This window comes from Microcaecilia unicolor, chromosome 5, assembly GCF_901765095.1.
Source record: "Microcaecilia unicolor chromosome 5, aMicUni1.1, whole genome shotgun sequence".
Classification (NCBI taxonomy): domain Eukaryota; kingdom Metazoa; phylum Chordata; class Amphibia; order Gymnophiona; family Siphonopidae; genus Microcaecilia; species Microcaecilia unicolor.
The window spans coordinates 321,183,840-321,211,416 of NC_044035.1; the positions used below are offsets into that span (position 1 = coordinate 321,183,840).

Consider the following 27,577-nt stretch of genomic DNA (forward strand, 5'->3'; position numbering starts at 1 on the left):
CCAGATTGCACCTAGTCCCACATATGTGAGGGCAGTGTGCATTGGCATGTGAGGGTAGTCAGGGTGCATGTGGACATCTGGAGAGACAGAACCAACAGTTAACTGCAGGCAACCTTGCTAAATACTTCAACGAAAAAATAGTAAACCTACGCAAAACTCTACCTCAGGACAGTACGGACACCAAAAACTTCATAAATGGTCTGGACCCTACCCCTGGTGAACACCCAGCAGACCGAACCTGGACAAATTTTGCTCTTACCGTTGACACTGTCACCCAAGGGATTAACAGATATTCCAACAGTCACTGTCAATTGGATACCTGCCCTAACTACCTAATAAAATCCACTCCCCACTGCTTCATAACAGACCTCACATCCCACTTAAATTTCATGCTTCAACAAGGTATTTTCCCAAAAGAAAAAGGGCAACATTCTACTCACCCCAATTCCAAAAGACACCAAGAAAAAAACAAATGACATTACCAACTACCGACCAGTAGCATCTATCCCACTGGTAGGCAAACTAATTGAAGGTTTGGTAGCCAAACAATTAAACGATTATATAAACAAATTCACAATACTACACGAATCTCAATCAGGATTCCGCCCCCTACACAGTACCGAAACAGTACTACTTACTCTCCTAACCAAATTCAAGCAGGAAAAAGCATACTTCTCCAATTCAACATGTCCAGTGCGTTCGACATAGTCAACCATAATATATTACTAAGACTCCTAGACTGGTTTGGAATTGGCGGAAACACACTCAAATGGATCAAGGGCTTCCTAATCAACAGAACATATCAAGTGAATTCTAGCACAAACTTATCATCACCGTGGAAACCAAATTGTGGAGTACCACAAGGATCACTATTATCACCAATCCTTTTCAAGCTCACGATGACCCCACTAGCCAAGGCCCTATCCACTCAAGGCCTCAGCCCATTCATATATGCTGACGACGTCACAATATATATCCCATACTACTACTACTACTATTTACAAACAAGATCTGTCAGAAATCAACAACAAAATCAAGCTCAGCTTGAACATCATGAACTCATGGGCAAATGCATTCCAACTAAAACTCAACACAGAAAAAACACACTGTCTCATCATCTCCTCCCGATACAACACATACAAGCCCAAAAACCTAAGCATCCCAGGCCACACCCTTCCCATCTCAGACAACCTAAAAATTCTCGGAGTAACAGTCGACCGAAACCTCACTCTAGAGAATCAAGCGAAGTCTACCATAAAGAAAATGTTTCACTCAATGTGGAAACGCATGAAACCATTCTTCCTGAGGGCTATATTTCGTAACCTGATACAATAAATGGTACTAAGCCAAGCATATTACTGCAATGGAATTTATGCGGGATGCAAAGAATAAATTATAAAGAAACTCCAGACCGCCCAGGACACAGCAGCCAGGCTTATATTTGGAAAAACACGTTATGATAGCGCCAAACCCCTCTGAGAAAAACTCCCAATCAAAGAACACATTGCTTTTAAAATCTGCACCATGGTTCATAAAATTATCTATGGCGAAGCCCTGGGATACATGACAGACCTCATAGACCTACCAACCAGAAATACAACAAGATCAGCATGAACTTACCTAAATCTCCACTACCCAAGTAGTAAAGGACTAAAATACAAATCAACTTATGCATCCAGCTTTTCTTACTTAAGCGCACACGCACTGCCAAAGATAGTAAAAACAATGTAAGACCACCTAAGTTTCTGGAAAGAACTAAAAACAAACCTGTTCAAAAAGGCATACCCCACCGTCCCAACATAAAAACCTAAGTTCCTAGGTCACTGCAAAACCAAAGGCTGTAACGGACACACGCCATAACCCTCATCCCCCCTCCCTAACTTCCCCCCCCCAATAGGGCAATGGAGGGTTAAGTGACTTGTCCAGAGTCACAAGAAGCTGCCTGTGCCTGAAGTGGGAATTGAACTCAGTTCCTCAGGACCAAAGTCCACCACCCTAACCACTAGGCCACTCGTCCACACCAAACGGGAACCTTCTTTTACCACAATAACACCTTGTATTTGTTCAAACCGCAACTGGCGAACGCCATTACAGTACCATGTAAGCCACATTGAGCCTGCAAATAGGTGGGAAAATGTGGGATACAAATGAAACAAATAATAATATACCACCTTCCTAGGGTTACCATATGGCTCCAGAAAAAGGAGGATTGAGCCACTTCCTATTGTACAATGTAAGTGGTTTACATATTATAGATAGATACTTTTCCTGTCGCTAGTGTTTTTTTTTGTACCTGGGCAATGGGCGGGGGGTAAGTGACTTGCCCAGGGTCCAGGGACACAAGGAGTTGCAGTGGGAATGAAACCCATTTTCCCAGGTTCTCAGGCCATTAGGCTCCTCCTACATCCATAAAATAAACTAAATTAAACTTGGAATGTTTAGAAAGATAAAAAGGAATATTGATTCTAAATTACTGTATTCATTCAAGAAGATGAATAATAGAGGAAGAAGCGGAGCCCGGTATTCAGTTTACGTCAGACTTTTTCTCTGGCTGTAAGAGCGCCTCTAGCACGGTGAGGAATTGGGGCCCGGGATACGGACAATTCGCGAGCGGAATCAGTTTGGGCTAAAGCGGCCACCATAGCTAAGAAAAACAATGGCCGCTCTAGAAAGTGACAGCGATGAAGAGGATTTCGTCAGCTATGGGACTCCCCTGGAACCGCTAGCGGAGGGTGAGTTGGTGGTTTAGCATGGAGCTCGAAAGGGTGCTGTTGGGCTCTTATTGTTGCTTTGTTGGCTATGTGTGCTAAAGTAATTTCCCTATTGGGTGACTAAGAAATAAAAAGTTGGCATATCTGGCCCTGGGTGCTCTGCCTGCTGTCTTTCCTGTCCAAAAAGGTCCTCTGGCTGTATCACTGAATCTCTGCTGGTGAATTGTGCGGTGTAGCCGCCATTTACCCTAGAATCTTCCGGGAATAAGTTCGGGAATGTGTGGATTATAAGGAAAGTGATTATATCTCATGTGCTAGATGTCCGACCGCTGCATTACTGAATTCCATCGTATGGAATTGGCGGTCGTGAAAATTGTATTAAATAAAAATACGTGACTGCACCTGTGTTTTCCATACTCAATGTGCTCTGAGAAACAGGCTAAATTAAGCTTTGCTTCAGAGTAATTTCACAGGGCAGGTGTTAGAAGTGTGAGTGAGGGCTCTTAAAATCCACCAACTGACTATTGTCTCTTACAGGCTTACAGTCTGGAGAATCTATTTGCTAAAGGCTTTATAACATTCTGTTTTTATGGGGAAAATATGTATGCCCTGGGGGATGTGATTAATGACTATAAAATCCTGAGTGGTGTAGAATGGGTAAAAGTGAATCGATTTATCTCTCTCAAAAAGTACAAAAACTACGGGGCACTCAATGAAATTACTGGAAGTACTTTTTAAACTATTTTTTTTTTCACTCGAAGAGTAGTTAAGCGCTGGGACACTTTGCCAGAGGATGTGGTAATAGTGGTTACCGTATCTGGGTTTTTAAAAAAGATTTGGACATGTTCATGGAGAAAAAGGCCATAGGTCTGTTTTTGAAATGGATATGGGGGAAGCCACTGCTTGCCCCGGGGGGTTGGTAGCATGCAACGTTGTTACTAATTAGGTTTCTGCCAGGTACTTGTGACCTGGATTGGCCACTGTTGAAAACAGGATACTGGGCTAGATGGACCATTGGTCTGACCCAGTGTGCCTACTCTTAAGGTCTTATGATGCTCAGAACTCCTGCGGTGAGCCAATAGCGCAGATATTATACCACCAGAGCAGCGCAGAAAATGAGCTCACCAATGCTCAAAGGAAATGGTATGCAAATCATATTTGTGTTCTGTTAAAGTGAAAGCAAAGTGAGGGGATGTGCTTGGTGCATGCGCAGAAGAGTTTTGCGGTAAGACCAGCTCCTGTGCACATGTGCCAAGCAAATCTGAATGTGAACCACACTTTGGTGTCTATTTTCTGCACCTTTAAATATTAGCTTTGCAAATTTTTTTTCTTTGGAAGGCTTTTATTTAAACGCAGGAAACAGGCACCAGTGTATGCTTTCATTTTTGGGTTTGCTCAGACTCACACTTGTTTCTCACTGCTGGTGCTTAGGGTCTTGCATGAGCTTCCTTCTAGTTTTAAATTAAAGAAAAAACGACCGATTTTTTTAAAGCGCGAATCAGGAGAAATCCTCTCTTCAAACACCATAACACCTGTTCTGAGCTGGCGTTATTTTTTTTTCAGCAGTAAGGGCGGCTTTGTTTTGTGTGCTGTTCTCTGGGCATTGGGAGGAAGTAGGAAATGACATTAGCATGCTATTTGCGCTAATCTTTGCTACGCTTGTAGTTTCCCATGCTAGAGCCTCTGAGCATTCTGTGCTCACTAATTCGGGCAGTAGTCCGGTGCTAATGGCCTCTAGTGCCTGCATTTGCTTCTGAGCATCTGGTCCTTAGTAAATTGGAGCCCATGTTTGTACCTGTGGCAATGAAAGGGAAAATGACTTATACAAGATCACAAGGAGAATTGGAGTGAAAAGTGGCATCCAGAGCTGCTGAGGGGGATTTTATGACTTGCCCCAGCCCCACCTCCACCGTTTCTTGGCTGAACCCCCCTGGCACATCTCGGTTCTGCAGCATGGCCTCCCACGCTGGCAGCAGGAAATGCCTTAATAAAATATAATTTCCTGCTTCCACTGAACCAGTTTTGTGATAAGTGCTGTGAGATTTGGCAGCTGTTATCGCGAGACCGGTCCAACAGGAGTTGACGTCTTATTAATGCATCTCCTGCTGCTGATAGGGGGGAAGGCTGCTGAGTGGGAGTTCTTGGCTCCCCAGCAGGAGTGTGGGAGATGATGTTGGAGGCTTGGCAAGTCTGGGTTTCCCAATCCCATGCTCTTAACAACTAAGCAAGTCCTCCAGAGTATTTTCACAATCAGTATCTATATATATAAAACTCACCCTCAACGTTCTATTGTCTGACATCACTGAAGCCAAGGTTCGTAAGTTCGAAGCTCTGAAGCCAAGAAAATCACAGTCTCTGGGCCCCGCCCTCGCGTCAAATGTTATGACGTTGAGGGCGGAGCAATTCACTCACATCGAGGGCAGCCAGGGCGGTGCAATGGGCCACCCACTGACGACGAAGGTGCATTGGGTGGGAGGGCCACAGTCACACGGCGGCCACGGCGGCGCAATGCCGTCACTAACAACGAAGGTGCGTTGGGTGGGGGGGCCAGAGGAAAGCCTTGCTAGCGCCCGTTTCATTGGCTCCAGAAACGGGCCTTTTTTTTACTAGTTAGATATAATATTCATAGCTGCCCCTTTTGAGTTGGAAGATGTCTCATTTACTGATAGCTGGCTTGTTTAACATTAGAAGTGGTGCACAATTCTGGAAACATTAAGAGTCCTTTAAAAATTGATTCTTTGATTGTTTTGAATCTTCATTAGTTTCACAGAATTGAACCAGTGGTAAGTATGACATCATACAGTATAGGAGAAGTACAAATTTTTGCCTCCCAGAAAAAAGTCAGATAACCTCTTCCTCCCTCCCCACAAACTTCTGTCCACACAAACAACTAGTTGTTAACTTGTTACAACATTCATGCATGCTCTTTTACCACAGTGCTTAACTTCATTCAGTGGGACCTAATAATGGTATGTTAGTAACTGTAGCAAGTTTGGTTCAACTTTATTCTAAGGATTTTAAAGTTATGGGAAAAGAGGGGTCAATACAAATACACAAACTCCACAGTCATTTTACTCCCTTATTCTATAATCATATTCGTGCAGGATATAGAATAGTGCCAGTTGTGTGTAACTTGATAAATTAAGCGCTACGTGGCGTTAATTGAAGCTAATTGGCACTTATTTGCAGTTACTGAGTACAGTGTAACTGTACGTAGAATTCTATAACCTTATAACTGCTAGAGGGTGTGGATGTGGGAGGGGTATGGGTGGGTCAGGGGCATGTCCAGCACTTATGATTATAGAAAACTGTTATATGCATGCAAGCATTTAAACCAGCCTTTGATATGGCATAAGTGGTCACACCTAAAGTTAAGCACGTAAATGCGGACTTATGCTAGCATTCTATAATAGCAATGATGTATGTAATTGCCATTATAGAAATTGTGCTTAGCACACATATGTTAGGTACCTAACTTTAGGCAACCTGTACAGAATTACCCCTTTAGTTTTAATAAGCCTGTCTTGTAAAAGTTAAATTTTGCCGTGTTTTATTCCATTGAGTTTGAATTTTAGTTCTGATTTTCCTAGGGAAATAATAAAAACTGCATGTTCATGTATGCAGTGTGCCAAAGCTCGGTATTGATTTAGCCTGTCTCTCATGCCTGAAGTGACTGAGTTGGGTTGATCACTGTTGGAAGCAGGATATCTTTTATAATTTATTAATGCTTAGTATATTGCCTTTCTCTGAAACAATCAAAGCGGATGCAGGCCAGATGGACCATAGGTCTGACCCAGTATGGCAATCCTTGGATTTTAGGTTTAATTACGTACCTTTTCAAATCCCAAGCATAAAGTAAACTACGTTCAGTAGGTGCTTTCCTTGCTGAAGAAGGCTTTCAATCTAAGGGTTGGACTTTTGGTTGGCATGGTTAGCAAAAGAAATTAAGTGCTGCTATGTGACTCAGGTTGCTGTGATAATGTGGGATATAAATGTCATAAATAAAATAAAAATAATTAGTGGTGCTGAATATGAGTGTAGTGCATGTCTGCTTAGTTTGCACCTGCAATTCAGCCGGCCTAAATTATTTAGATAACTTATGCACTTAGTGGCTGTATATTGTTGCTAAATGGATAATATCAAGGGCCACCTCCCTAACTTAGCCTATAATTATACAGATAAAATCTGGTTGTTATTGATTTAAAGAGCTCAATATTATTTATATAATTTTTAAACATATATGGAAGAGTTATGCATCAGCCACTGACTGGCCAACACAACTCCCACTGAATATCAGCAACTCCCATTGAATATCGGGTGGTAAGTGATTTGGTAACACCATTGAAAAAATAATTTTCACAAGCTGACTGATGTTTGTTTTCAAAGATTTAGGAACTTAGGTCCCGATCATGGCCTCAACTAATATTTTTTTGATTTACTGAACTGAGCCCAAGAGATGTTGAAAGGGTACTTTAATGAGTGAAGGACTTTTAGTCACAACAATTTGATAAAGATGACATGTGTTTTTCTGTGCATACCTGACTATTTTATTTCTTTTTAGGAGAGCAAGTTAAGAAACCAATTCCTGTTCAAGAACAATCAGTCAAGGATGAGAAGGGAAGGTACAAACGTTTTCATGGAGCATTCACTGGCGGCTTTTCTGCAGGGTACTTTAACACTGTTGGTTCTAAGGAAGGTATGTTAGCTTCTGTACTTCTTTCTTCAAACCCAAAATTCTGGTATATCAGCTGCGTGTGCAAACTGTCATAACTGGGATGACCAGAAGAAGAAGCTTTGCTCTAATGTAACAATAAAGTTTCTTACAGTTAAACAGCAGATATTACTTTTGGAATTGTTGCCCAGGCTTTTATCCAGTAGCCTACAATACCTGTTCAACTCACCTTGAAACTCTTTAGTGGATTTGTCATTAGTTTCTGTTTGACATTAGCATTTTGAGCTCTAACTTAAATGTCTTCTTGGGTGGGGGGGTCCCCTCTAGGATGGACACCGTCTACTTTTGTATCATCACGTCAGGGGAGGGCAGACAGGCAGGTCCTCAGGCCAGAAGACTTTATGGATGAAGAGGTAAGTTTCCTAAGTACTACCCACAACTTCTAAAGTCAAAGAGAGGAGTTCTGTCATCTAATGCATTTTTTTCATATACCAGTAGAAATTGCCATTGATTAGCTTTCTTTTTCTTCATACCCCTGTATTTGTCCATCCAACTGTGTGGTGAGTTTTTTTTTTCCTTTATGGCAAGGCAGCTCCTGGCCACTTTCTCTAGATTTAGATATGGGCAAATCTGGTCTGCCAAAGCTGCAAACAGGTATGATTTAGAGCATATCAACAATGGTGCCCTACAATGACAAAAGGAAGCAAGTGTCTATTTTTACTGAAGCATTTGCTTCCTCTTGCCATTGTATTATATTAGCATTACCTTTAATATAAGAGCCTGGTTACAGTGCATCTTTTGGTTATCATGAAAACCAGACCTGCTTCTCTTAAAAATGGAGTTGCTGGCCTCTGCTGTTAATGAACGAGAGGACAGTACTGGAACTGTAGAAACAAATGGAGGCAAGTATTCCTTACTATGAATAACTGCTTTTGGAGACTGTTTATTTGAATAGAGAACTATGGGAACCTTATCTACATGATATTTTCCATTCTCAATTACAGTTACATAGATTGAATATACACTTACTTATATGTGCTGTTAGAATTTTATTTTCTAATCCAGTTTAAAATTGGTATTTATTCAAATGAGTTTTTTGATATTTTTTTTCAGGATCTTGGTGAACATGGGATAGCACCCAAGGAAATTATGACTACAGATGACTTTGCATCAAAAACCAAAGACCGAATAAAAGAAAAAGCTAAATTGCTAGCAGCAGTGACTGCCCCCATTCCTGGAGCTTCCATCCTGGAAGATTTAATTGCACCAGCAAAGTGTGTTGTTTTTTTTTGTTTTTTTTAAACACTGTGTTAAGAGGATGGCATTGACCTAATTAATGCAGATATATATGCATGTCTGTCTTTCAATATTATACTTGAATAATATAGAGCTAGATTCAGTAAATGGTGTCCAAAGTTAGGTACAGGGATAATCCGCGCTGAGCTAGTATTCTGTAAAGGTCACTCTGTGTGGACCATTCTTTATAGAATACCAGCTTAGTTCACATTTTCTCCCGGATTCTATATAGTGCGACGTGTGTTGCACACGCAAATCTGGTCGTATTCTGGATTTGTGTGCACAGCTTAATTAGCTGACAAACCAACTGCCAATTAAGCAATTAGACACTAATTGCAATTAGAATTTTCACACACAATAATTACCTAAGCATAGTCTGTAAAGTAAAGCGCATAAATTCTAAGGCGCATAGCTGAAAAGGGGTGTGACCATGGGCGTGGAATGGGTGGGTTGTGGGTGTGTCTAAAAAAGCTATGTGCATTGTTATAGAATACACCCAGTCCATGCCTAATTTAGATGTTGGCATTTACAATGTTTTACTTGGTGTAACTGCTTGTGATGATTTAGTTGCGAGGACAGACACTAGGGATATTATGTAAACTGCGCCTACATTTAGGCATGCTTTATATACACCTAGGAGTATTTCTTTTCCGTTTCTACTTTTTAGGTGTGATATATAGAGTCTAGCCCTTTGTGCTTAACTTTGGGTACAAGCACTTACGCCTACCAAAGGCCGGTATAAATGCTCGCTCCCAACTGATGGCAGTTTGGCATGCAAATGCGGGTATTCTATAACATTGTGCCTAAATTCTAGGAACACCTCTCCTTGGAATTGCGTGCTCTGAAATGTAGGTGCCATGTTGGGTCCTAGGGTAGATCTGTGCATAACTCCTAATTACTGCCAACTAAGTGCTTGTTAACTCCAATAGATTGTTGGCGCCTAATTGACCAGTTTACATGCAGTTCTGGGATCTGTGCCCAATAACCTATTAAAAATCCAGGGGATAGTGTAAAGGGCTATGATCACTTCTCCATAAAATTTGCAGACATTCCTTGCTGACTACATGTGAAGAAACTGTGTGTTTTAAGCCTGTAAAATGTATTGGATATTTTTCATGCCTTAATCATGTCTTGAAGTGCATGTCTTCTATTTGGCCAGCAGGTGGTGTTTCTTTGCTTTAAAGCTGTTACAGAGAAATGACTTCTTTCTTTTCAGATAGGAAGTAACCTTTTCTTTTCAGATAGGAAGTAACCTTTAGAGTGTACTTTCAAATGTTGTTGTTCTGGGCTCTGATTGGCCTGGAGTTTGAAATTACCCAGCAGTTGCTGGCTGTTGCTTCCATTTCAGCCCAGGAGAAGAGAGAGATAGAGAGAGCTCTTTGCGGAAACCCTGTAAAAAAAACAGTTATGTTTGTTAACTGATGATCAGCCATATGTCCTGATCTCCCCAGGTACTTTTTAAGAAGTAAGCAAATGTTAGTGTTATAATTGATCCATATTAACAGTTATCTGTTATTGTTTGTTGATTGCACATTTTTTGTTCATTGTTAAATTTTTAAAGACTCACTTAATACTCAATAGTGGTTGCAGAAACGTAGTAACAATTATCTCTGTGTAATGGAGGAAAAGTCTCTGTATCCCCAGTACAGAAAATTATTGCATTCTTATTCACGGGGTGGAATCTTCATTGGCTGAAAAACCTCCTGATTGGAATATACTTTTTGAATATATTATGCAAATGTTAATGCTATTTCTTTATATTCAATATTTAAGCATAAGGCACTTCGCATAGTTTTCCGACGGGGTCCCGTTTCGCCATATTTGGCTTTATCAAGGGAATTGATCTCACGCTTATGCTGATCTCTGTAAAAAGAAAAAAAACACTGAAAAATGCCATCCTCCGGTTCTAATCTCAACATCGCTGATTCTTTAGCATGTTAAACTTTCTAAACAGTCCTGGTATCATCCCCTTATACAAATGTGTAGCACAAACTTACTGTTTTTTCAGCTTGACTTCTCTTTGCTGTGCTCCATACATCTTTTGCAAAATGGCACCTTCTTTTATTGATGCTTATTAATGCACCTCACATGTTATTGGTGGAACGATTTAAAGAGCTAGTGCTAAAAAAATGTTGCCCATTGAATCGTGTTGTTAAGACCTCTAGGTTCTAAGGATTTTAACTTAAAGATCCAGCGCTGCTCTAATTGTAGGAGGTGTTTTGCTCTATCACCTCCTCTGATATGAGCCTTAATTTGATCGATTACAAAGCAGTGAAATTGTGTAAATTCATGTTTGATGGTATTACAATGTGCTACTAGCGGGGACCCTGGCTGTTTCCGCTTCAGGCAGGATTTATGTTCTAATAACCTAATGTGTAGTTGCCTCGTAGTTTTCTCTCTATATAGTTTATAACAAGGGCATTGTAACACAAAGATCACGAAATCTGAATGACAATTAGTATGGGAATTGATTGAATATCTCTTAGAGTCCACTGGATTAATAAACTCATTGCCTTCTCTGGTGATGGAACAAGTGCTACAATCACCGCTCTTAAAATGACCCCTCAGCCCAGTGATCATAGTGCTTGATTTTAATCGTGCTGGACTCAATCTTTCTTTTAGATTTTCCAGTTTATTGCCTCTCTGTCTGGACTGTTAAAAAAAAAATCCCGGTGGCTTGTGTGTTGGGTCTGTGAGTGCTTTCTTGGACTGGGGGACCACTGGGAGTGTGGCCCCAGTAACTTAGAAATCACTAGGGATATTTTGAGAGCGGGAGACTCGCCCAGAGGCGGTTGTGACCCAGTCTGTGGGAGGAGGGTGCTAGTGTTGAGCACAAACAGCAGGTGCAGGCGGACCTGAACTGTGCTGGGGATAGATCCTTTAAGTGGCCGCGGGGTAATTCCAGGCGGGTGGCTAGTTGTGTCGTAAATGTAAAAGTATTACTCTGTAATGAAATCTGGTTTGTTCTTTCCTGGTAGGCTAACTATTGGTGTGGAGCTGTTAAGAAAAATGGGATGGAAGGAAGGACAGGGAGTTGGTCCTCGAACAAAGAGAAAACCATGCAAACAAAAACCTGGTATTCACAACAGTAATGTCATTGAAAATTATTTGCTTTAACTTGGTTTGTAGGTGGCCAAAAGGATTATTTTCCAGTGTAATGTTTTCATGGCTGACTGATCTTTCAATTCTCCTGCAGCTCCAGGAGTGAAGGTATATGGATGTGCTTTACCTCCGCAAGGCTCTGAGGGATCTGAGGTAATGTGCAAACATAAGCTGAATATAAGCATTGCCATACTGGGATGGATTGAAGGTCCGTTAAGACCAGTATCCTGTTTCCCACAGTGGCCAATCCAGGTCACAAGTACCTGGGAAGATCCCAAAACAGTAAAACAAATTTTATTCTGCTTTTCTTAATTCACAAAACAGTGGAATGACAGATATTCTTCACTAGGAAGAATCAAAAATCAATTCACAATCACAATGATATATTATTGGAGGAAAAAGGGCCTCAGTTACCGCTGGCAATACTCCTTAGTAGATTGGGAGATTCATTCATATCCTAACCAGGGCCGCCGAGCAGGGGGGGCAAAATTCCCTGGACCCAGGCCTCCCAAGGGGGGGGGGGGCCAGTGCTGGGGTCTCTTTCCCTCCTGCTCCCAGGGCCGCCGGGCGGGGGGGGGGCAAAATTCCCCGGGCCCAGACATCCAAGGGGGGCTCAGCGCTGGGGTCTCTCTCCCTCTCCTGCTTCCAGGCTGCCGGCACCGCGGTCCCCAGTCTCCACCTGCCTATCCTCAGCTTCCTCAACAATCCCCTTCTGTCTGCCACCGGGCCCCCTGCATTTAAAAAAAAAAAAATCTCTAAATCAGCAGCTCAGCGCCTCGCATCTGTGTGAAAGCAGCAGATCACCTTGGGTCTTCCCTCATTGTGTCCCGCCCTAGTCTGATGTATCTTCCTATTTCCATGAGGATGGGGCACAGTGAGGGAAGGCCCGAGGCGATCTGTCACTTTCACACAGACGCGAGGCGCTGCTTGCTGGCGCTGCGCTGCCGATTTAGAGTTTTTTTTTTTTTTTTTTTTTTTTTTTAAATGAAGGGACTGTGGTGCCGGCGGCCTGGGTGCAGGAGAGGGAGGTGACCAGCAGTAGCGACTGGGGGGGCAGGGGCGGCAGAGTGGGGGGGGCCCGGGGGTGACTCAGGGACAGATGCACTAAACTTAATGAGCCATTAACGAGCAAGTAGATTACCCTGGCATGCACTAAAGGCTTCTCGTTAGATTTTCCAGCGTTAAGGCAATCGGAAAACGGTAGTGAATCTCATTACAGTACGGTTTCTACACAATTTGCTCATCTGCATTCCGTTTTCGTTAGCTGCTAACGTCATCGAAAAATGGCTCGAAGAAGCCTTTAGTGCATGCCAGGGTAATCTACTTGCTCGTTAATGGCTCATTAAGTTTAGTGCATCTGGCCCTGAGTCACCCCTGGGCCCCCCCACTCTACTTGCTCTACTTGGCCTGAGTCACAAAAAGGTGCCCTAAATGACCAGATGACCACTGGAGGGATTGTCATGAACCCCCCACTGACCCCAGCCCCTAAATATGTGAAAGAACAGTACATACCAGCCTCTATGACACCTTTAGATGTTATGGCCAGTCCTATTAGAGCAGCAAGCAGGTCCCTGGAGTAGCCCAGTGGTCGGTGCAGTTCACTGTAGAGAAGGGGACTCAGACCAATCCCAAAGTCCACAATACTCTTTAGTCCCCTATTTCTAGACTGCCCCCACTTGACATTTCGCCCATTAGATTGTAAGCTCTTTTGAGCAGAGACTGTCCTTTTGTTAAACTGTACAGCACTGCGTAACCCTAGTAGCGCTCTAGAAATGTTTAGTAGTAGTAGTAATTTCCATTTTGTTAGATTACCCGCTTTTTCCATATGTCTGCTTCCCTTTTGTTGCTTCTGTATTTCCCTTAGTATTCGCTTATTTAGTTGCTTTGTTATTGTATTTGTTACTTTTTTAAAGTATCCTGCTGTACTATGTAATTTTCTTGTAACTTTGTTAGCCACATTGAGCCTGCACAAGCTGGGAAAATGTGGGATACAAGTGAACCAAATAAATAAATAAACAGCAGTGTGGAATCGTTATGGATAGAAATTCCATGTGTGAATGAAAGGAATATTCTTGTAGGGCTGTACTACTGTCCGCTGGGACAGAACAGACAGACAAATGGAGAAATGTTTACAGAGATTAAGAAAGCTGGCAAACTTGGCAACACTATAATGATGATTTCAGTTACCACAGTATTGATTGGATAAATGTTACATCAGGAAGTGCCAAGGAGATAACATTTCTAGATGTAATAAACGACTTCTTGGAGCAATTGGTCCAGGAACCGACGAAAGGGGGAGTGATTTTGGATCTGGTCCTTGGTAGCGTTCAGGACTTAGTGCGAGAGGTTGTGGTGTTGGGTCCCCTAGGAAAGGGTGATCATAACATGATAAAGTTTGAGCTACTATGTGGGATGAACCCTCAAAGGAAATACTGTAGCTGCATTTAATTCACTGGGCAAGTCTCTCTTGTCGTCCTCCTCCTCCTTCACTGCTAACTCCAGGCTTCGCTCCTTTTCTCTCGCGGCACCTTATGCCTGGAATAGACTTCCTGGACCTATATGTCTAGCTTCATCTCTACCTGTTTTCAAATCTATGCTGAAAACCCACCTTTTCACTGCTGCTTTTAGCTCCTAGCCACAATTGCCCTCCCCTTGTCCCTTCCTCCCTTCTCACCCATTACTTCCCTCACCCGTAACTGTCTTGTCTGTATTATTTAGATTGTAAGCTCTTTTGAGCAGGGACTGTCACTTTGTATCAGGTGTTCAGCGCTGCGTGCATCTGGTAGCGCTATACAAATGCTAATAATAATAATACTAAATTAGGCGTGGATGTTATTCAAAAATACCATCTTGGAAGTCCAGACCAAATGCATTCCACATATTTGCAAAGGAGGGAAGAAGAGAAATCGACAGCCAGCGTGGTTAAAAGGTGAAGTGAAAAAGGCTATTACAGCCAAAAGATTGTCCTTCAAAGAATGGGAAAAGGACCCAAATGACAAAAATTAAGAAGCAGCATAAGCACTGGCAAGTCAGATGCAAAGCATTAATAAAAAAGGCAAAAACAGAATATGAAAACTTGTCACAGAGGCTAAAACTCACAGTAACAACTTTTTCAGGTACATCAGAAGCAGAAACCCTGTGAGGGAATCCGTGGGACTGTTAGGTCATGAAGGAGCAAAAGGGGCACTCAGGACAAGGCCATAGCGGAGAAACTGAATGAATTCTTTGTTTCGGTCTTTAAGGAAGAAGGTGTAAAAGATGTGCCTGTACCGGAAATGGTTTTCAAGAGGACGATGCAGAGGAACTGAAAGAAATCTCGGTGAACCCGGAAGATGTACTGAGCCAAATTGACAAAAGAGTAGTAAATCACCTGGACCGGATGGCATACATCCAAGGTTACTCAAACAACTCAAGCATGAATTTGATGATCTACTGTTAATAATATGTAATTTGTCTTTAAGATCATCTATAGTACCTGAAGATTGGAGGATGGTCAATGTGACACCGATTTTTAAAAAGGGCTCTGGGGTGATCTGGGAAATTGCAGACTGGTAAGCCTGATGTCAGTGCCGGGCAAAATAGTGGAAACTATTATAATGAATAAATTTACAGAACATATAGACAAATATGGTTTAATGGTACAGAGTCAGCATGGGTTCAGCCAAGGGACGTCTTGTGGATAAAGGTGAGCTGGTTGATGTAGTGTATCTAGATTTTCAGAAAGCTTTTGATAAAGTTCCTCATGAGAGACGCCTGAGAAAATTAAAGAGTCATGGGATAGGAGGCAATGTTCTGGTGTGGATTAGGAATTGGTTATTGGACAGAAAACAGAGGGTAGGGTTAAATGATCATTTCTCAGTGGAGGAGGGTGCTATATAACATATTTATAAATGATATGGAAATCGGAATGACGAGTAAGGTGATTAAATTTGCAGATGAGACAAAACTATTCAAGGTTGTTAAAACACGTGTGGACTGTGAAATATTTCAGGAAGACCTTAGAAAATTGGAAGACTGGGCATCCAAATGGCAGATGAAATTTAATGTGGACAAATGCAAGGTGATGTACATTGGAAAGAATAATCCAAATCATAGTTACCAGATGCTAGAGTCCACCTTGGGGGTCAACACTCAAGAAAAAGATCTAGGTGTCTTTGTAGGTAATACTCTGAAATTGTGAGATCAGTGTGCGGTGGCGGCCAAAAAAGCAAACAGGATGCAAGGAATTATTAGTAAAGGGATGGTGAATAAGACTGAAAATACTATAATGCCTCTATATTGCTCCATGGTACGACCACACCTTGAGTATTGCGTTCATTTCTGGTCGCCAAAAAAGATATAGTGGAAATTATAAAGGGGATGGAACTCCTCTCGTATGCGGAAAGGCTAAAGAGGTTAAGGCCCTTCAGCTTGGAAAAGAGACAGATGAGGGAAGATATGATTCAGGTTTACAAAATCCTGAGTGGTGTAGAACGAGTAGAAGTAAATCGATTTTTTTTTACTTGTTCCAAAAGTACAAAAACTAGGGGACACTCAAGGAAGTTACATGGAAATACTTTTAAAACAAATGGGAAATATTTTTTCACTCAACGAATAGTTCTCTGGAACTCTTTGCCAGAGGATGTGATAACAGTGGTAAGCATTTCTGGGTTTAAAAAAAAGATTTGGACAAGATCCTGAAGGAAAAGTCCATAGTCTGCTATTGAAACAAACATGGGGAAGCAAGTGCTTGTCCTGAGATTTGTTTCATGGAATGTTGCCATGATTTGGGGTTCTGTCAGGTACTTGTGACCTGACTTGGCCACTGTTGGAAACAGGATACTGGGCTAGATGGACCATTGGTCTGACCCAGTATGTCTACTCTTATGTTCTTATGTATCTCTCTGTTCCCCATCCCCATCCATATCCATCTTCTGCTTTCCAGTATCTTATTTGACTTTTTCTCTCCTCATGTCCACTATCATTCCCTCTGGCTCCCTATCTCTCCTCTTCCGATGTTACTGGCACTGGGGTGGGAGGAAGAGGAAGGATGAGCTTCTCTCCCCTGCCCCATAGTACTTCATCACTTTTTCCCAGTGTCCCCTTCCCCCTTCATACTTGCTCTCACTTCCTCTTTCCCCTTTGTTCCAGCATCTCTCTCCCTTTTCTCTCCAATCTTTTCCCCCTTCCCCTGTGGTCTGGCATCGCATCGCTTTCTTCTCTCCACCCCCCTTTCCCTTTCCCTGTGGTCTGGCATCGCTTTCCCTCCTCTCTCTGTCCCCGCATATGTGGGACGCTGTACAGAGAATGCTTCAGCGTGTATATAGCTGACTCTGCTGAAGGCCTGCAGAGGGCGATGGGGAAAGAAGAAAGGAAGGAGAGTGATACCGCACCAATCGGGGGGACGGGTCACCCATGGCAGCACCACACCAGTCGGGGGGGGGGGGGGGGGAGGGTTTGGAACGTTCATGGCAGCATCATACCAGTCAGGGGGGAGGGAGAGATACCTGGGGCGGGCTGCCCCCACCGCCCCGTCCTTGGTACACCACTGTTGACCGGTTCAACTTGAAAACAGATCTTGAAACTTTTCTCAAATACTATGGTTGAGGGAAAGTAATTCCTTTGTGAGTGGTAGAGTGTAGTCCAGGGACATGGGAGCCTGATTGGTTTACTAATTTCATCAAGGCCATAAGCCTAGACTAAATCTATTCTAAGCTGTATATGCCACATACCTCCTCACCTTCTTTATGCCTCTGCCATACTTCATTTTCCTCCCTCCTTTGCATATAAAGGCAGATAAAATCCAGTGAAGTGGCTACTACTACTACTACTTAACATTTCTAGCTCTTAATACAGTAACAGGAGTAATAACAAGCCCACTGGGACTAGGCACTCTTTGCTGCATTAGAAGCAGTTACATTGAAATCTGACATTTGCCTTGTCATAATAGAAATCTGATATTTGTGGTCTATTTAATGTTTCATATTATAGTGACAGGTTGAGACACTTTATTACTGAAGTTCTAACTTACTAAGGGCCCTGTTTACTAAGGCGGGCTAGCGTTTTTAACATGTGCTAAAAATTAGTGTATGCTAACGATAGAGACATCCATGGGTATTTCTAGTGGTAGCACACGCTAATTTTTAGCGCGCACTAAAAACATTATCACGCCTACAGTGGGGCTTAGTAAATGGGGCCCTAAGTTTTGGTTGGAGTAATGTCTGTAAATGGGTTTGTTTTGCATGTGCCCTGACAGGAAAGAACCTTACTCATAAGCCATGATATGTCTCAAATTCATTGCTTGTGCTCTTCTTAATACTTGTATTGTGCTAAAGAGAGCTTCCTTCAGGAGCTTGTAAGGTTTAATATATACAGGCAATTTATAAATATCAACATGTTCTTGAAATTTCTTTTTTAATCAAGTCAGTGATGCCCAGTACAACTGGGACTTTCTCTTTACCTTTTTGCCTCTTTCTCCTGGCTTCCGATTGCATTTCTTGGTAGGTGATGGTCTTCTATCTTTTATATGTAGACTAGTAAAAAAGGCCCGTTTCTGAAGGCAAGGAAACGGGCCCTAGGCAGGCAATTTCTCCGACAACCCCCCCCCCCCCCATGCCGGCGAAAACCGCCCCCGCCGCAGAGAAACTTGCAGAGAAGATGAACAACGTGAAGGGCACTACAGCACTTCGGCTGTCAGGGGTTTGGGTCCCCTGTCAGCACAGATAGTCTACAACGGCAGCGGGGGGCGGTTTTTGGCGGGCCGGGGGGGGTCGAGGGGGCCTTAGCGCAGGAGGTGACAGATGATTCCGAGGCAGGGGCTACTCCTCCCCTTGCCTTGGAATCAGCTGTCCTGATGTCAGTGCCTAGCAGACCACCACCTCCAAGGAGCCACGGTCCCAAGCACAGAACGTTGGAGGTGAGAATTATTATATAGGATATAGAATAGTCATGTGGTACTGATACTGTAAGCAGTGTTGTCCTTGATTTTTTTTTTCTCCTCCACTATATTGGAGACTTACAGAACCACTTATTTTTGGATTAGCTGTATGCAGCAGTTAGTGACTTTTGATGATTTAAGTATTGAATCCCCTCTGCCTCATACATTACCTACTCAATAAACAACTGCAGGGTGTGTTGTACATCACTTTGAGATTTTGGAAAAGTGATTCACAGATTTAATAAAATGAAAAATACCCTCTGGGTGAAATGTGATGCTGCATTTATCAGTTGATTGTTCCTACTTTTATTGTCACAGAAAAAGCTTACAGTTTCTGACCTGTACACTTGTTCTTCCAGAAGCTGGTGTGTTCATGAACAAACATGATTACTTTATATTCTGCTTTTGGAAGATTTGTAAATGTGAACAGAAAATATCTAAATTTAGTATCAGCAGATATGCACTGTAGAAGCAGCTAGATTTTGTGTAAGTAAAGTTGATACCAGTTGATACGCTAATAAATTATATAGTTTAACTTGTGATGTTCTAACAATTATTTCAGTCCCTAAAGCATTAGAAAACAAGAAGCTTCACCCAGAACTAAAGGAACTTCGTTTCTAGGATGTGCATGTTTCTGCAGTCCATGAAAAACAAATTCCCCACTCTTGTTAGACACTTTGGGTACAGTGAGCTCTTAAGCCTTCTTTTCCTTTGGAAAATAGGCCAAAAATGGAACTTCATCCTAAATGAAAAGTATGTGACTGATTATTTCTTGCAAAATGAAACAGAAATGAAATCTAATAAAGCTAGAATACCACTAATAAAGATGGAATAACTCACTTTATTTTTTTTAGATTCCTAATGAATGCTTCTTACTTTATACTGCTATCATGTTTCTACCTTTAAGAACATGCTGGATCAGACCAAAGTCCATTGAACCCAGCAGTGTTTAATTTGGTTTTGCAGTTATCAGGTACAAGAAGTGATGGTTTTTATTCTGGTTTCTCCTTTTGAAAGGATGATGAAGATGAGTATCTGCCAGAAAATGTGACATTTGCTCCCAAGGATGTGATGCCAATAGACTTTACCATTAAAGACAATGTCCGTGGACTTGGCTACAAGGGACTAGATCCATGCCAGGCGTTATTTGGCGTGTCAGAACACATTAGTCTATTCACTAATGAGTCTAAAGATATGAATAATCTTCTACGTGATACAGGATGTAATAAAGGAAGGAAGCTGGGAATCTCTGGTCAGGTAAACATATTTCCTGTGGATTTAATTATTGTAGAATGTAAGTTCTTATTGACTTAATTATTTCTCTTTCAGAGATAAAATAGGTGGTGATGAATTATATTAGGAAGTGAATGGTTGGGGTGGGACTGGTTGTTTTATACGTTTTAGTCCCTTTGGTAGAGCAGAGTTTGTCTTAGCTAGTCAGGCTATTGTAATGTTTTGTTTTTAATATTCCCAATCCAATTTTTCCTCTGAAAAGTTTACTTTATAATTTTATTAATTTTATACAAAGCCAGTACAAAATCCAAATGGCTACAAAACTTAAAAAATATATACCAAAGGATAAGTAAATGTTTGACATATCGACATACAAACCAAACCAGTACAGGCTTGGGTTCTTATAGCCTCCCACCATGAAAGTCCACCTTTCTACCAACAGATATTTCCTCCCACCCACCCCCAACATACCAAAATTATAGACTAATGTATTATTATAAGTGTAACCTGTTCAGAATCAAACTCCTCATTCTTGGGGATAGTGCTTGTATATAAGTATTCTACACTGCCAAAAAGCAACTTCTCTGCTTAAGATTAAGATCTGCCTCCTTGGCTTCCCACATTAATAGAGTGTAACTGGTTTTCACCATTGCCCAAATGAGGGACCTTCCAAATGGACCCACTGTTGGAGAATACATTTTCCCCACAAGGAACGCTTTGTGAACAAATAGCTTTGAACCTCTATCAGTAACCTCCAAGTCTTCCCCCCACCCCAACAATCTAAAACCATATTTTCAAAGGTTTGCTGAATATGCGAGCTCAACAAAGCACTCGTATAGAGTGATGCCTGTCCAAAAAAGCTGAGTTTTCAGACAGCTCCAAAAAGTATGAAATGTGCCCTCATCGTGACCACACTTCCCACAGATGGAGGAATCAACCAACTTGGCTCTATGTGCTCTCACTTGAGAAAAGTAAGCCCTGTGTAAAATTCTGAATTGATATTCCCTAAAGTCAGCACAATAGGCCACCAAGGGAATCCCTTTAATCAGTTTGAGAAAAGGAAGTAAGCCTAATGGATGGTCTACCTCATGCTAATTGCAACACTGCAAATTTTAAGCATGAGTTGGCTGTAGTTGAGCATTTTTTGAATGCTGCAATGTTACATTACATTCAGGACTTATAACCTGCTACAACCAACAAGTTCTAAGCGGGTAACAATCAAGAGAAGGAGCATACTCCAGATAGTTGTAACAATGATAAATGATTATCTCAAAACAAGAAAATATAACATCTATAAAATTAAGGGAGATATTTCATGATAAGGAAAGTCTTTTAACAACTTCCTAACCCCCCAAAATAATGCCCTGTTTGCATAAGAAAAACAGAGAAGGGGATTCGTCGGTTGCTGTTGGAGAGGAAAATCATAAGAGATCTACAACCTATACTCCAGGAGGATGAATTACTGAAAGAGATATTCCCATCCCCACCAGTACTGGCCTTCCGACAGCCACCCAATTTAAAACACAAGCTAATCAGAAGTAAACTTCCATCACACACTGAAAAGGAACAGAAGGGCACACTTCCCTGTAATTTATCCAGTTGCAAACTATGCCAAAATATTTCACAGGACCCCAAAGTCATCCACAAAGGAAAGATATTCAACATAAAGGGATCTTTCACTTGCTCATCTTCCAATGTGGTATATATCATTCAGTGTGAAAAATGTAATAAAGGATGCTATATTGGAGAAACAGGCCAGATGCTTAAGACAAGATTCAATTTACATAGACATCATATGAACAATACTGGTGCCAGCAGGGTTCCCACGCCTGTTGGTCAACATTTTACAGGACCAGGACACTGTACCAGTGACTTCACAGTGAGAATCCTGAAAGGTAACTTTAAAACCATACAAGAACGTAAGACCTTTGAAGTCAGAATGATTGAATATTTTAACACCCAACAGAAAGGACTTAACAAGGATCTGGGGTTCCTAGCCCATTATAAAGCTGTATGTCTCTGTTGATCACCCCACCCCTCACCTATCCACACCCATCCTGTTAGAATAGCAATGATATGCTTTGATGTCCCCATGCATACCTCCTACCCACCCCCATCCTCCCACCCTGTCAGACTGTCATAGTAATGCTTGAATGTTTTCACTTATATACACTGTCAGCTAGCACATTTGCTTATTTCCGATCTGAGGAAGAAGGGCAACCTTCGAAAGCTAATCAAGAAATGTATTAAGTTATGTCCAATAAAAAAGGTATCATCGTATTTTCTTTTCCATGTTTTATTTTGTTTGATTTCTATTGATAACCTTAAGAGTGGACTAACACGGCTACCACACTCCTCTACTGTTGGAGAGGAAACTCTACACAGTGCTTCAGTGCTTATTGTGGAAACTTGTCTTGAAAGAGTAAGCTTGCTGTTCTGGCCTCTCCATCTGTAAAGAGACTGGCTACACTTAATTAAATATTTATGGTTGATGCTATGTTCTCTTCAAAGGCCTTTGGTGTTGGAGCTTTGGAGGAGGAGGATGCTGATATTTATTCTACTGATTCTTTATCCAAGTATGATACTGTGATAAGTGAGGAAGACCCTAGAGATGGACTCTTTGGGTGGACAGCACCAAAGGAATACAGGAACCAGAAAGGTAGGATTTATGAAAATTCGACGTGATTACTCTGAAAGTATAACACTGTCAGCCACTGCGTTCCAAGTCTAGTACAGTGGGGGAAATAAGTATTTGATCCCTTGCTGATTTTGTAAGTTTGCCCACTGACAAAGACATGAGCAGCCCATAATTGAAGAGTAGGTTATTGGTAACAGTGAGAGATAGCACATCACAAATTAAATCCGGAAAATCACATTGTGGAAAGTATATGAATTTATTTGCATTCTGCAGAGGGAAATAAGTATTTGATCCCTCTGGCAAACAAGACCTAATACTTGGTGGCAAAACCCTTGTTGGCAAGCACAGCGGTCAGACGTCTTCTGTAGTTGATGATGAGGTTTGCACACATGTCAGGAGGAATTTTGGTCCACTCTTCTTTGCAGATCATCTCTAAATCATTAAGAGTTCTGGGCTGTCGCTTGGCAACTCGCAGCTTCAGCTCCCTCCATAAGTTTTCAATGGGATTAAGGTCTGGTGACTGGCTAGGCCACTCCATGACCCTAATGTGCTTCTTCCTGAGCCACTCCTTTGTTGCCTTGGCTGTATGTTTTGGGTCATTGTCGTGCTGGAAGACCCAGCCACGACCCATTTTTAAGGCCCTGGCGGAGGGAAGGAGGTTGTCACTCAGAATTGTACGGTACATGGCCCCATCCATTCTCCCATTGATGCGGTGAAGTAGTCCTGTTCCCTTAGCAGAGAAACACCCCAAAACATAACATTTCCACCTCCATGCTTGACAGTGGGGACGGTGTTCTTTGGGTCATAGGCAGCATTTCTCTTCCTCCAAACACGGCGAGTTGAGTTCATGCCAAAGAGCTCAATTTTTGTCTCATCTGACCACAGCACCTTCTCCCAATCACTCTCGGCATCATCCAGGTGTTCACTGGCAAACTTCAGACGGGCCGTCACATGTGCCTTCCGGAGCAGGGGGACCTTGTGGGCACTGCAGGATTGCAATCCGTTATGTCGTAATGTGTTACCAATGGTTTTCGTGGTGACAGTGGTCCCAGCTGCCTTGAGATCATTGACAAGTTCCCCCCTTGTAGTTGTAGGCTGATTTCTAACCTTCCTCATGATCAAGGATACCCCACGAGGTGAGATTTTGCGTGGAGCCCCAGATCTTTGTCGATTGACAGTCATTTTGTACTTCTTCCATTTTCTTACTATGGCACCAACAGTTGTCTCCTTCTCGCCCAGCGTCTTACTGATGGTTTTGTAGCCCATTCCAGCCTTGTGCAGGTGTATGATCTTGTCCCTGACATCCTTAGACAGCTCCTTGCTCTTGGCCATTTTGTAGAGGTTAGAGTCTGACTGATTCACTGAGTCTGTGGACAGGTGTCTTTCATACAGGTGACCATTGCCGACAGCTGTCTGTCATGCAGGTAACGAGTTGATTTGGAGCATCTACCTGATCTGTAGGGGCCAGATCTCTTACTGGTTGGTGGGGGATCAAATACTTATTTCCCTCTGCAGAATACAAATAAATTCATATACTTTCCACAATGTGATTTTCCGGATTTAATTTGTGATGTGCTATCTCTCACTGTTACCAATAACCTACCCTTCAATTATGGGCTGCTCATGTCTTTGTCAGTGGGCAAACTTACAAAATCAGCAAGGGATCAAATACTTATTTCCCCCACTGTAAGTCAGTGTTCTTTTTGAAATGAGCAGGGGACCTTTGGACATGTGTGAGTGTTTATCACCGAGGGTTATTATGCGAACACAGCAGACACACCTGACCTTTTTGTTTTAGTTTTTTTAGTTTTCTTTTCTTTTTTTTTGTTATAATTAAGTTGGGGGGGGGGGGGCAATTAGTGGTTCTGTTTTTGTAGATGGGATTAGGGGTGTGTTTCCTTTCTTTTGAAGAGATACATTTGGAGAGCATTGATGTAGTTTATGCCCTTGGTTTGAGGCAAAGCAGTCATGGTCTTCTCCGACAATGACACAGCAGTAGCTTATGTCAGTCACCAAGGGAGACAGTTTGGCATTGGAGAAGACGTCTATGTTCTTTCATTGAGAGGATCCTAGTCTCCTTGGGGAAAAAAAAATAAACCTTACCAATTTGACTGATGTTTCTACTGAGTTGCTTGCTTTAGAAAATGCAAGCATAGTAGTCCACAATCTCATTCCGCACCCAGAGGTTGGATTTCCTTTATTTTATTTATTTATTTTGTTACATTTGTATCCCACATTTTCCCATCAATAGAAAGCATAGCTCTCCTCTGTTCAATCTACTTTGATACAGGATAAGACTTTGGCAAATAGAAAGTTTGGAAAATACATCTATATCCCTGAATACCCAAGTTGTAAATGTCCCCAAGGTGTCTTCGGTATCTCCAGTGAACACTTTTTAGATGTAATCTATGGGAAATCTTAGATAACGAGAAATGCTGCACCCCCAGTAGGGAAAGTTTCTTGCTAGCTGGAAAAGGGGTGGCAAGACAGGGGGAAGGGGCAAAAGCACCCAGTCCTTATATTGGACACAAGTACCTGGCAGAATCCCAAAAAAGTGTCAAGATTCCATGCTACCTACTCCCAGGCATAAGCAGTGGTTTTCCCTGGTCTACCTTAATAATGGTGTATGGACTTTGCCTCTAGGAATCTGTTCACATGTCTTTATAAACCTAGCTATTCTAACTGCTTTTACCACATCCTCTGGCAACAAGTTCTAGATCTTAACTATGCACCGAGTGAAAAACTTTCTTCATATGGAACTATTAAGAACGTTTTTTTGAAAGGTTTTATGAGGGTTGACATTAAATTGAAAAATATTGAAAGTCATTTGAGAAGTGCTAATTTGAGTTTTTTACATTTTCCAAGAGATGAAAGAATCTGTCTACAAAGGACATGGTTCAACAATATCAGTTGGAAGTGCTCATTTTACTAAGTAAGAAATACTACTGTATCATCATCTAAAAAACAGAAGTGAGGCTAGAATAGACGATATTACTATAGACTCTTTAGAATGAATATAAAAAGTAGATTCACTCTCTGGACAATTGTGTACTACTTTAGTTATGACTTTGGTTAACAGTGCTGACAGAAAAAATTTTAAGATGCTATTTTAAGTTTAAGGTTAACATGTTCAGGGGGTCTAAAGTATATTTTTTATGATTTCTAAGGAATCTCAGAAGCAGCGTCTGCAGTTTTTGTCATTAAGACCAATTATACTTTAGTGTTATGTTATAATATGTCGGTCTTAAATAGGTATTTTGGAACCCATCACACTTGTTGGCTTTTTTGGCTGCAAAGAGAGCTGCTGGTCCTCCATTAGAAAAAGAATAAGAGTCTGTAATTAGGTAACCACTCCTTAGGAATAACAGCGTTCTGTCTTAATTTCCTTATTGTATTAGTTTTTTGTTTTGTTTTTACTTTGAGTCCATAATATGTTGTTGGATCCCTGCTATTGTGAACTTTAACTGGAATAGGAAAATAATTTTTTGTTCAGGGATAGTTTTTGCCCTTTTTACTTTTTTTTTTTTTTTTTTTTTTGTATACGAAATTTTCCTTTCTTTTCCTGTTTTACTGTACAAGTGTACTGTGAATTGTTACTTGATTATTATGCTGAAATACCTATAAAAGAAAACAGAATTCAAAAAGCATAGGATAAGCACAGAAGATCCTTAAGTGCATAGAAGTGAAGAGGAAGCCAAAGATCAGCTTGAGAGTCTATGGAAATTGCAAAAGGAAGTAATTTAGTCAGAGACCAAATTGGCTTTATGACCCTTATCTGCTCTTTCATTCTTTTTCTATGTTTAGCCTTAATCTTTGAGCTTCAAATTTAGAACACTCAATTGCATTAGGTGGACTCCTCATTATCTTTGTTTTTATGATTATGTCTGGGCTTTGGTACTATGACTCATTACTGTACTATGACTGGAATTTGGATTATATTCTGATTCACACCTGCCTGCGTCATGTTTGGAATCCAAAATCATTTGTTGCAGTGGGCAAAGGTTGGATCTAGTTTCCGTGTTGATTGTATTTCTTGAAGTTGTTGGGCGTTTCCTCCTCCTCTGTATATTGATCTAATGTTCTGTGAAAATTGATTTTAGAATCTAATATTTTCTAACTATATTAGCCATTTGTTTTGTTTGATTTGATTTACTTCTAGGTGTAGGAGCAGCAATAACGTAGAGAGCCTCAGATGGAGCAGCCAGGCAGAGCCAAAATTCCGAGGCCATTGTTTCACAGAATGCTTGTGGGAGGGGTCAGAATAAGGTTACAGCATATTGTATTTTCCTGTCCACAGTCACAATGGCAAGGTATCAACATACTGGAATCTTCACACTTGTTCTCCTGGGATACACAGGGTAATGTGAACAAGCAGAGTCTATGAGGAAGGGGCAGGAAGAGACAGATTTCAGGAACCTGGGCAAGCAGTCAGCCCAAAAAAGGAGAAATGAACCCTGGGAAAGATAGTGCAAAGCTTGCCCAGGTTCGCGTGCTCTGTCTCTTCCTGCCGCTCCCGTATAGACTCTGCTTGCTCACGTTACCCTGTGCTGCCCAGGAGCAGTGTGAAGATTCCAGTATGTTGATACTTTGTCATTGAGACTGTGGACCCTCGCAGGAAGATAACGATGTGCTGTAACCTTATTCTGACCCCTAATGCAGACATTTGTTGAAACACAGGCCGTGTCGGGTCTTTGAATAAATTTGCTTCCTCAGAAACCAAGGACGTCCATCTCAGAAACAACCAAATGCAAGCCATTTGGTCGTGGGAGGAGCCAGCATTTGTAGTACACTGGTCCCCCTGACATGCCAGGACACCAACCGGGCACCCTAGGGGGCACTGCAGTGTACTTAAGAAATTGCTCCTAGGTATATAGCTCCCTTACCTTATGTGCTGAGCCCCCCAACCCCCCCCCCCCCCAAAACCCACTACCCACAACTGTACACCACTACCATAGCCCTTACGGGTGAAGGGGGCACCTAGAAGTGAATACAGTGGGTGTGTGGTGGGT

At 41.7% G+C, this 27,577-nt stretch overlaps 1 protein-coding gene across 2 annotated transcripts in view; it reads left to right on the forward strand.

The window, feature by feature from the left end:
• The first annotated feature begins 2,605 nt into the window (after window positions 1-2,605).
• The window catches only part of GPATCH1 (G-patch domain containing 1), an 82,426-nt gene continuing 57,454 nt past the window's right edge, over window positions 2,606-27,577 (forward strand). The window contains exons 1-8 of one of the 2 annotated variants that reach the window (XM_030204427.1): window positions 2,606-2,732; window positions 7,273-7,407; window positions 7,711-7,796; window positions 8,497-8,657; window positions 11,658-11,767; window positions 11,876-11,934; window positions 19,715-19,954; window positions 22,442-22,589. In XM_030204427.1, the coding sequence (XP_030060287.1) occupies window positions 2,657-2,732; window positions 7,273-7,407; window positions 7,711-7,796; window positions 8,497-8,657; window positions 11,658-11,767; window positions 11,876-11,934; window positions 19,715-19,954; window positions 22,442-22,589 (1,015 nt within the window). In that variant the 5' untranslated portion in view covers window positions 2,606-2,656. The remainder of the gene's footprint in view (window positions 2,733-7,272; window positions 7,408-7,710; window positions 7,797-8,496; window positions 8,658-11,657; window positions 11,768-11,875; window positions 11,935-19,714; window positions 19,955-22,441; window positions 22,590-27,577) is intronic. The other variant, XM_030204428.1, reaches the window with a different exon arrangement.